The following is an 11,697-nucleotide window of genomic DNA, read 5'->3' as shown; positions in this document are numbered from 1 at the left end:
AAGGATATGAATATACTGTAATATAAATGAATATCTGAACATGAAATATGTGTACAGTGTTTTATTACAGAAAGAAAGTCTTACAGATGTCACTTTTAATTTGTTTTGTTTTTTCAAGTCTGTTAAACAGTGAATGGAAGAAGAATGAATGAATAAAGGAACAGCACAGTGAACCCTACTGGCCAGACACTAAAAATGAATTAAATAAATAAATACATTGGTCAGTCCAGCAGCGTCAAACCTCATACTGGTAAAAAAAAAAACAGAGAGCTGTCAATGAAAGAGTAAGTAGCTTCAAATGATGTTTTCTTACTGTACCTTCATATGAGTAGTTCTTGCAATTGCTCGCCTTCTGTGCAGCAGTATACTTCATCAAAACCAAAAGGAAACTTGTCCCAAAGTAACAGGTTCCTAGATGGATTCTATTAAGACACTTTGGGTGATCTAGCTAGCCTATGTTACATATATCTATGGCAGACAACTACAACCATAGAGCAGCTTCTCAAGTCTAGTGAAATCATTGCAGCACAGACAGAGCAGAAGTCTCCCCTCTGACCCAGAACTCAACTAATACTACAGATCCCATGGCACACTTTCAGGAAAGTGCAAAGGTTTGACCCTCTGTGTCTGGTATAAGTTACAATAGTGGGAAAACAAACAAACTCCTGGCGAGTTAATATTCTAATTTCTCCTTCCTCTTTGAAATGTGAAGAGGGTGAGCTTGAAACAAGATACTGCTTTTTAGCGGATATACACTGTGTACACAGTAAATATTTATAAATGACATAAACAGTCTGTTAGCATGGGAAGGGATTACGCATGACCCAGGGTGAGCTCCATGTCTCATTTGAGAATGTTATTCTGATGTGCCTCCAAGATAAACATTAAACATGTACAAATAACAAGAGAATATCTCTTTAAATCCTTTACTGTTTATAATTCAACAATGTATGTTCAGTATTATTCTCTTTTTGTTTCTGCTTAGGTCCTTATTTGCCGTGCATACAAACTATTCCAGAAAAAAATTGCTTTTAAAAAGACACAAGGCTCAAGGTTGATTTTCTGAAGTGAGATTTTTTCTGCTTGGGTGTTTTTGTACCACATTCCCTTTAATTTGTAGCTGGACATGCAAGCAGACTTCCCCCTAGTGGCCACACTGTGGTAACTGTAATTTCTTTGGAAGGCAGGTTTCTTTTAAAGATGTCCTATATGTTTTTATTACTGAAGAAAACATGTGTTAAATTTTGAACTAAAACAGCGCGGTAACTGTCTCAACTCAGTGATTGTTGTTTCGTTATCTACAGCTCAAAACCAGGTATTCTCATATGGATCTCAAGCGTTATATTATAAGCAATTATTTGTCATGATATCACCTCTAATTCCACTTGTTTCTTGCTAATACTTTCAAATTAGTTGATATACTGTGATTATCACTTTAAAACAACGGCTGGAAATGCACATGGTTTACTACTGAGTTTCATAGTAACAGTTGATTTTTTATGTTTTGTAGTTATTAAGCATTTCTCCAAGAGTTATATCTATAACAGAAGAAAAAAAAAATCATAGGAATAACAGCTCTTACACTGGAATTTTATAAGAATCTGTAATCATTGTTCTAAAGTGTAAGTACATTTTCCATAGCAACATAACCTGCACAGCATAACATATTTTAGAGGCACATTTTGCTGCTTGGTAACATCTTTCATGCGTGAATGCAGTATTGTTTTTATAGACACTCAATTATGTTTTCTTCTAGCAATCCCTCCATTGAGGATGAATTTGTTTAATTCAAATGTCCTATTACTTCAATGATGTATGCAAATATTTAAAATTCTACAAGGGATGTATTTGTCAGTACCAACATAAGAATAGAGTCACACATAATTACACGTCTGTGATGTGGTATTACCTAACATAGCTGAATTTTAAGTGTCTATATGCCCCCTGCTGTCCAATTTATAGCACGGGTAAAATTCATTAAAAAAAATAAAAAGTTCACATGCTTCTCACCCGTAAATGCACAGCCAGTGAATACACTTTGGGCTTATTTGTTGCCTCTTTCCTTAACATGTATAAATGTTAAAAGTGCTTATACTTGAAACCATTCGTTGCATTTAAGCCTTTTTAGAATTAGTGTTTTCAATAATTTTTACTTGTGCTTTTTATGAAAAAAAAAAAAAACAATTATAATACTACGTGATGCTACATATTATTCACAAGACGCTTTACTCAAATGATAATTTACAACATGCGTTTCTGAGTCCACAGTATGTGCTCCTCTTTTTAATTTAAACAAATCCAAAAACACTGAAAATTGGCGAAGGGACACTCGGTTTTGTTGGGATTGGCTTCAAAACGACATGTGCGTGGCTCTTTTGTCCAATTAATGGGTCTTTTGAGATGCTGTGTGCCTCTGTCGGCGAGGTCGAAGCTTTCCCCCAAAGTCCAACGTCAGAAAACCTTGACTGTGGCAAGATTATATGGCTTTGGTAAACGTGTTGTCCGTGGTACTGAAATGGACAGCAGCCACACAGGTTCATCCTGCTGGTTAAGGAAGCCATCTCCAAAGTCACTGGCTCCTTCTCAGCTACGCTCTGTTGGGTAGCAAGTGCTGAATGTGCCTTTGGTACCTCGGACCGCTTCCTTCTGTTCTGATCCTCGGATCTGTGGGCCGAGAGTCCACCGTCGCTGATAACCTGTTTTTTCTTCCAGGCGGACTGGAAGGGCTCTTGCTTCTCCAAGCTATGGGCCGATCTCGGTTCTTCCCAGAAGGACGCAGGTAGTTGCCGTTTCCTCATAGGCACCTGATCTTGTCTAACGTGGTCCCTTTCGTTTTTTAAATTTTGTTCTGGGTTGATTGGCTCTTCACGTCCCAGATCCGACACGAACTTTTCACTCAAGTGTCCCACATTGATGTTCCGATTTGCAGCCTCTAAGGCGTACACACCGGACTTGTCCTGCAGAGCCTTGGCAATATTAGATTCCGCTGACCTGAACGTGTGACATCTGGGGATCCTGGAGTACTTCTGAGAAAAGCGTTTCAGTTGTTTCTGCAAATATTTCCTGTGGTCCACCGATCGCCTACACGGGGCCGACTTGTCCAGTGCCGCCTTGATATCACTCGATGCCAGGTTCACAAAATTTAATAAAGTTTTCACCTCGCTGTCGCCGCATGCCATTTTCACATCGTGAGTCTGAGAGAATCAAATCATCCAAACACCATACATCACCAGCGGATCTCAGCTTCCATATTTTCAGATACGCACCTGCAGTAAATTAATACAATGTTAGAAAAGTACACGCAAGTGTGCCAACGTTAACAAATACGAACAACTATATATATCCGCTTGGTCAAATGACTAGAAGCACCATTTCAATTTCTAAAAAAATAAATAAAAAACCCCCCCCCCCCCAAAAAAAAAAAAAAACACCCCCAAAAAAACAGCTTGAATCGTTATAATGTTTGGTTTTTTTTTTTTTTTTTTTAACCAGTATGTTAATAACTACTGTATTGGCCCAATATTGGCACTGTTGCCTACCATACATTGACAAATGCTTGCATGGTTTAATAATATAATAATAATAATAATAATAATAATAATAATAATAATAATAATAATAATAATAATAATCGTTTGGGTTCAATAAAATCAATAGTTTATCAATGGATTACCCTGTGACTCTTCTGACTTGAGAGATGGCGTCCCAGTAGAGCGACTGAACGAAAAAAAAAAACTAGTTTTACCACTTGAGCACTGTGAATCAATATAAACTGCTTGTAGTTATGGTGCTTTCTTCAGACCAATCAGCAACCTCTTCCCGTACACAATACACCCCAATCAAGCACTAGGCTCCCTCTGTCCCACATTCTTTGCCATCACAAAATTGTTGTCATAGAAACTCTAAGAGAAAAGCAGCAAATGCGTGCAATATTTCTATTCGCTCCATTCTGCAAACCCCTCCCTACCAGGTCTTGCTTTTTTGGTGTAAAACGTCTTATACTGACGTTGTGCAAAGACTACTTAAATCTTTTATTCTTGCATATAACTTAAGTCTGTCTACGGGCTGGCAGTGGGCATGCTTCAGTGCAGCTAAACAATACTAGCTTTTACAGATCAGGCTAGGCTACTTTTAACTGTTCTGATCTACGCTTTTTTTTTCTCTCCAGGACTGATGTCTGAAGAAGCAGGATTGCAAAAGAACTCTAAAGAGATGTGCACATATCCATGGAAAGGGGGCTTGAGCGCTCAAGAATCTTGTCTTTATATTTGCCCCCTCAATCGAGCCACACAAAAGCTGAATTACTCATTCAAACCCCGTGGGACAAAGGGAAAGGAGTTGGATAGCACTCTTGCATTTGTAGTCAAACAGCTAGAGACTTAAATCGAGTCGTCATGATGGAGAAAGAGAGTTGGACAAAGCCCATAGAATTGCCATCAGCAAACATTTTCCTGTGTCATATTAGTGGGGTCTCCATGGCTCCCTCTGGCCCGGGGACAATAGCACAAGTTTGCACACTCGACTACTGTCACCCTGCCAACGCTGGCAATGGCCTGAAACAGGACAATCCCCTGGGAGAAAGCATGGGCGCTGTGGGGAAGGGAGCAATAGTGGTGGTGGGGGGTGGGGTTGAGACTTGTGAAATGCTAATTGAGCTCCATCCCCTTATTGAGGGAAAAACTATGCAAGCTCCTGTCCCCCCTTCCAAACAACCTCTTCTACTTGGCAAGGTGGCATTTAGATACGCCACAGACATACATTTAAAAGTCACCCTTAAGCCACCATCTTTACAGGGATTTGCACAATTTGAGTGTATAGTAAACAAAAAAGGAGTGTGTTTTTAAACCGTAAAATGAGCAAAGTAGACACGCCTTTTATGAAGAGCTAGGTGGTCTCTATGAAACACACCAAAAACTGTGTAAAGAACAAGCATTCTTTGCATTTTACGAACACACAAAAAACCTTGTCTACTTTTATAACACATTTTCATACACGTATTGGTGTGTTTGTCTATGAATTATTTCACCGGCTACATTTCCCCTTGTATTCCAAGTACCACACAAATTCAAATAATACTCATCCAACTGGCAATCTGCGAAGTATTGCATGCCCTTGTATTTTCACAAAATACTGTCTGGGATGTGAAGGTTTTTCTTTTGTTTAGTTTTGTTCGCAGGTGCAGGATTTGTTCTCTGTGTTAAATGTCTGAGACGGTCATTTGGGGGTTATGGTAATGAATACAGCGGAGAGCACCTGCCTTCCATGACCCCAGCCCCCCTCCCCTTCTTGACTCTTTTGTGTCTATCTGGGAAGTTCTTGGCTGCCGAAGGTAATGTTACTGTTCTTTTCCAAACATTTCACAACTTGTGTGCGGAGGAATAAAGATACACTAATACATTCTCATTGTTTTCACTGTGTTACTGGTCAACACGTAAGAGTTTATGTATTTTGCCAGCTGCAATATGACTGTTGCATATTTTAATAGATTGTTTATTATCAAGACAAAAGCATTTAATCTCGACAGTGTCAAACCATTTATAATTTTTAATCAATAGGGAGAAACACATTTGGAAATTGGTTGGAACTCCATTGTGATTTTTGGATGTGTTTTGGGGATACATTTGACTATTAATATTTATGCAAATTACACACATTTTATACAGTATATTGCACTGCTCGAGATTGAGATGCCTTACATTGTGCAACTATGGACAATTTACAAGTTACTTACATTTTAAAGCAAATCATATATTCCCTTGCATGGGTTCAGTGAAGACTCCATATCCCCAAGAATAATATCAGCAGGGAATCTGATTTGAGGGATTGTATGGACATGATAGTGTCACATTTTGTTACTCACGGATACCACCTGGAGTATCTGCTGTGCAATGGAAGTGTTGCTACACTCCCCGTAGTTGTATAATTTCTTTTCATAATCCTCACATTTCTTGTGTCACTCTTATGACGTTAACAGTACTTTTGCTTCTTAAATGTACAAGCCCTAGTAGAAAAATATCAATGTTGTAGATGGAAATAATTATCATACAGCAAAAATATAATTGTAAAATGATTTTTTAAACCTCCTCTTCTGCTGCAGAATCCCTGTTCAGTTCACAGAGTGACATGTGGAGTTTTGAAACAAACAAACCAAAAAATAACTTTTACCTGCGTTCTACATTTTTTAATTATATTAACTATTTTTCTAATAGTGTGTTCAGGAGCTGTCCCTGGAAGTTTGAATACCAAATGAAATACAGGTCATTAAGCAGTGCTAAATTTTCTGTTGAATCTATCCTAGAGTACAAGAAAATATCAATTAGAGAGAAATGTAAATAAACTGGAAAGCCAACAAAGTCTGGTTTCTGATACAGCACCCTCTAGAGCCCACAGAAAGACAATCTGTGGATGCAGTATAGTCGTTTAGGATTCCCATTTTAGACTAACTTGATTGTGGTTCATTTAACAGAGTTGCATCAAGCAAACAATATCATTGTATATGGTATGATGCGCATTAGGCAATGCAGAAAAGATGAAGAGGGATTTAACTAGGGAGCGTTAACTAGCTAACGTTGTTGTCACATTCTGTATTTGTGACCCTGAGCAAATCACTTAACCTCCTTGTGGCTCCATCCAATGGATGAGATGTTAGTGACTCTGCATATAATACACAGTTCACAGCCTACCTCTGTAAAGTGCTTTGTGATGGTGGTCTGCTATGAAAGGCGCTATATAAAAATAAAGATATTATTATTAATCTAAGCTGCTACCTGGAGGTGTTCTGGTTCAGGGTCATTTACTGCTTGTGATGCCACTTTAAGAGGCCGTCGGATCCTTTTGTTCCCATCTGCTCTTTCTTGTTCAGCACAATGTACATCTTAAAAGAGTAATTAACAATAGGACACTCCTCCCAGTGCTTCTTACTGGAGGCCTGTGCTTTGAAGTGCTTTCAGGGAGGCAAGAGGGGAATGTGGGCTGATAAATCAGTTACCCCAGGACAGCCACTGCACAAATTATAATAATGCCACCACATGCCACCACAGCAGGCAGACAGAGACCAGCTGTGTGAATTTTTTATTTGACTTTTCGAAATCTGACAGCTTTTTTTACTACTGGAATTTTCGGACATTTAGGTTCAGTTAGAGAGGGAATAAAATTCCAAGGAAATTTCAGAGGATTCCCGTGAAAGGGGATGTATCTGTTGCTTTCTGCTGATAAAGAGGCTTCCATCACTAAGACACTCATTTTGCCTTTCAATGGTTTTCTTAAAAGTAGGTGATTTCGAAGAACAAATGGCTGCTGTCAGTTTAGTTGTTTGATAATATGTCAAATGTTTCAAATGTTCGAAACAGCATTTCCAGCATCTCTTCCCATTGGTGTATCCCTTTATGTAAACAGTGGGCTGAAAGCCCATTTCATTTTAAATGGTACCTCTGACCATTTTCAACAAGTAGCCTAAATAATGAATGGCATTGTTTTAGGAAATGTCATCTTGTCATCTTGCAGGAGGTTCTGCCTGCTAAAACTGTAAGAAATTATTTTTGTTAAGGGACAGACTGCACATGATGTGTTAACTTATTATAAATCACAAAAATGAAGAATATACTCATGAACTTCTATTAAAAAAATAAATGTTTTCAACGTTATAATTGTGTCGTATGTTCTATGCACAGGATGACATCTATACACAAGACAAGATGTACTGAAATTAATAGTTATTTCATACCTGATTCATAATTAATAGAATCAAATGGTTTTTATTCTTCCACTTTGCTGATGAATCATCTCTGTCCATGTTTGCTGACTCTTAAGTATTTTTATTGACAGAAGTAAACAACACACCTCTATTGAAACACATGCACTTGTACTATTCACAAAACACTGTCCATGCTTGCTGACTCTTAAGTATTTTTATTGACAGAAGTAAACAACACACCTGTATTAAAACAAATGCACTTGTACTATTCACAAAACATCCATTAGTTTACAGTAAGCTAAAGCTAACTGTTTATTCAGAAGGTTCTACCAAAGGAAATGACCTTAATTCACTTTTAAAAATATTTGTCATTCAATATGTCCCAGGGACAGAGGCTGGCAAAAATATGTTTTATTGGGCATGGAATCCCGTCTATATTAAATCTGGTTGGAAATGGAGATTTGAATTAATTAGTGATATAATTAATTTGATGATTTAAACAATGTAATTTTAATTTGTATTGTGGTTGAGTGTGTTCGTAATTACATTTGAAACTGAAAATGTTTATGTACTGCAGCAATCTGGGCATGACACTCTCTCTAGTTTAAACAAATGAACTAAAATAAATGACAAATAAGTTCTAAGGTGGATTTGTGCCCAGAACTCCAGAGTTGAAAAGCTATTGCATTAATCAACTGTGCTGCTGGTGGTAGCCCTCTTTAAAAATAACATTGTTAACTGGTTACATTGATTCACTCTGTGGCCTGGTACTAAGTCACTGAACCTTGTGCCATCCAGCTGTGACATTAGATAACAACAGCAGGGAATCCAGATGTTTCCAGAATCAGTTTGCTTTTTTTCTTCAGATTTCCAATCATTAAACTCAAACTACAAAACAGTACTTCTCTACAAAAAAAAAACACCTTAAACATTCCAGTTACTGACTAAAATCCAACAATGTTGTGACAACCAGCCAGAATTCATTTTCTAATGTGAAGCCGCAGTGTGACATTGGGCTCCCTTGCAACAAAGACCCTGTTCATAACTGATCCTTTAAGATGGTGGTCAGATATGTTATACAATAGTTTATTTCTTTCCACTGGACAAGAAAGAATGACTGTGAACCCATAGAGAGAGAGAGAGAGAGAGGAGAGAGAGAGAGAGAGAGAGAGAGAGAGAGAGAGAGAGAGAGAGAGAGAGAGAGAGAGAGAGAGGTTCTACTGATGAATGTGTGATTTTAATTGACCCTATTTACTCTAAAGTGGTTTCCCTGCCAACTTGTCTAGACAAAATGGATTTTTTGAAGTGTATAAGATTGTAGATCTCTCTGACAACACATATTATATTGCAAATTAAAAGATTGGCTTTTGAGGCTGGGTGGTAAAAATATGTTGCTACATTTTTGTTTTTTTTGTTAATTCTGTTAATTCTTCCTATTTCATTCATAGCCCCAGGACCTGAAGGTGATCTAGTTGATCTAATTCATTCCAGAAAATCTTTTCTGCTGTATAGTAGACATTTCACTGTATAATATACAGTATGTTTTCAGCTCTGCACTCAATCAGTCTTACCATCTCTTCCCCATAGATGTTTTGTTCACCGATTCATACAAATCCCTTTACTTTTAATCCATTCTACTATGTTCTCTCCATAAAGTGTTAATCCATTCGGCTGCTGGTTTTTGACACACACTTCTCAAGTCTCGTCATGAGCCTTGTAGCTGGGGAGTCGGCTTTGAGTTTGGAGTGTTTACTTTGGACTTTCCTATTTTGAATGATTGAACCTGAGCTGTGAAAACTGCGTTCTGTTATAGCTTGATGGCAGATGGCAGCGAGTATGTCTGCAAATAGATGCAATGTGACCCCCAGCAGGATCTCAACAATAGTGCAGTGTGTGTGTGTGTGTGTGTGTGTGTGTGTGTGTGTGTGTGTGTGTGTGTGTGTGTGTGTGTGTGTGTGTATGTGTGCATGTGGGTGTGTGTGTGTGCGTTTGAGACTGGACGTGCTCCTTGACGTTTACCTCTCTGTGGATTATGCAGCTGTTTCCACAAGTCTGTATCCCGAGGTAACACCAGTGTGTTAAATATGAAGCACATGCATACACTCAGTATCGACGGTTACTACAGTGTTAAATGCTTACCAAATTCCCAACATACAGTCGGATTCCAAGGGGTAAGAAATGTAATAGATTAGCAAATTTCTTTATGTGTTCTCAGATGAAATAATTATTACAATTGGCATGAATAATATATATAAGAAAAAGAAGGAGGAACACAATACAAAAGTCAATGATAGAAAATCTGCTTCTCTGTAGAGGTCTGCGCTTTGCTTTTCGTGCTGTTACTAGAAGTGTGTACTGTGTTCACTTGCAGTGACATACCCTTTAAAGAGAATTTATTTAATTTATTTTTACCAAAAATTAACAACACATTAAGTAAAAAAAGGTCTTGATCTTAATTTAAAGATTAAGTAGATTAAGATTAAGACATTTGAATTACCATACTATGTAGTGCAGTTTGCAATCATTCTAAGGGGTTCTGTTGCCCCCATACTGAATGCTAATCTTTCTCTGAATCTGCCTTTACCTACCGTTGAGCTTCTCTTGGGTATCCTAATTATTGGACTGAACAGCCTTCCTAGTTCCATTCAAATCATGTGACAATGTGACTTTTCAACCTATTCTGCTTATTTATGTAGGCAGAGAAAGTTTGTAGGGCTGACAGAGTTGAAAGGTCACATTGTCACGTGATTTGAATGGAACGAGGAAGGCTGAGTCCCAGCACTTAGAATTCCCCACAACATGATTATTACCTCCCTTTGTCAGTAAGGTTGCTTCACCCTATTGTTTTGCTGTGTGATTTACCTTGCTTGACTGTGCTTTACCATGCTTCCATTTCCTTTACAGTTAATTCCAACAAGCTTCCCAGCATTCAGTCTCACATCTCTAAGCTGATCAGATTTCTGGATCCAACCAACCACTTTATCAGATGACCGTGTAAACTGGAATTGATTACAGGATGCTGCTAGAAACCAGCTACAATTCCTTTGAGCATATCAGTCTCCTGGCACATGATCATAATGCATTTCAATTAGAAACACATTCCAAAAGTGTCTATGGGCTGGCCCTCACAAGACTGATTTAATATGTGCTATGTAAATTGAATCCCTGCTACACTTTCAGTCACAATCTGGAAGACAGCATATTGGACCTCCATGGAGGGTTGATTGGAGGCACTTGTCTTTCATCTCTTCTGTATCCAATATCCCTCCAGGAATAGAGGTAGTAATCATTGATGAATGGTCACTACACTAGTGATAGTGCTATAGCAGGTCTTCAACTTTTTTTTTTTTTTGCTGTATTCTGCTGACACCTGGTGGTGAATAAGAAGGATTGAGGTACTATTGCAAGCTGGGAATCATACAGTGTTGTCCCAGGTGATCTAGACTAGCCTCTACATTGCATTTTTTTCATCACTAGTCTTGAAACTGCTACCTGTTGAATTAACTAGTTGTATGAGACTTGTCAAGCAGTTTGTTAGAAGTGTTTATTGTCACTTGAGCTTTGCACACTGTGAAAATGGTTTGAAAATGTCACTTACAATGAGATACCGCAATAAGTACCATTAAAGTTGCCAGATGTTACTGTGATTTTTTAAAATTCTGACGTTCAGCCACCAGGTGGAGCTCAATACCTAAGAATGACATTTTCACCAAGCAAGCATCCAGTTTCTGAGGAGATGTATGCTTTTTGGTGTCTCGTCATGGTCCTGGAGGGCCAATCCACTCCAGGTTTAACAGATAAAATTAGATCATGAACTACTTCAGGGACAGGATGGAGGTGTAATTGGTTCAATTAAACAATTTAGAACAGAGATGGGACAAAGACCAGGACTGGAAGAGCCAACTCTGGACACCCCTGCTTTAGCATATATGTTTCAATGAAGGTGGTTTCGTGTTACAGCAAAGGGGTCATTCTTCTGGTGCCTGTGTGAGACTGGGACATTA

General features: G+C 38.2%; 1 protein-coding gene across 1 annotated transcript; it reads right to left on the bottom strand.

The window, feature by feature from the left end:
- Positions 1 to 49: 49 nt before the first annotated feature.
- LOC121324549 (protein FAM181A-like) lies at positions 50 to 3,779 on the bottom strand. Its single transcript, XM_041266571.1, has 2 exons — positions 3,674 to 3,779; positions 50 to 3,266 (listed from the first exon to the last, which is right to left on the bottom strand). The coding sequence occupies exon 2, from the start codon at positions 3,177 to 3,179 to the stop codon at positions 2,289 to 2,291; it is 891 nt and encodes a 296-aa protein (XP_041122505.1). The 5' UTR covers positions 3,180 to 3,266; positions 3,674 to 3,779; the 3' UTR covers positions 50 to 2,288.
- Positions 3,780 to 11,697: the final 7,918 nt, after the last annotated feature.

Source organism: Polyodon spathula, chromosome 12 (assembly GCF_017654505.1).
Source record: "Polyodon spathula isolate WHYD16114869_AA chromosome 12, ASM1765450v1, whole genome shotgun sequence".
Classification (NCBI taxonomy): domain Eukaryota; kingdom Metazoa; phylum Chordata; class Actinopteri; order Acipenseriformes; family Polyodontidae; genus Polyodon; species Polyodon spathula.
The sequence above is the reverse complement of the archived record's forward strand: the minus strand, read 5'-3'. Positions and strand labels throughout refer to the sequence as shown.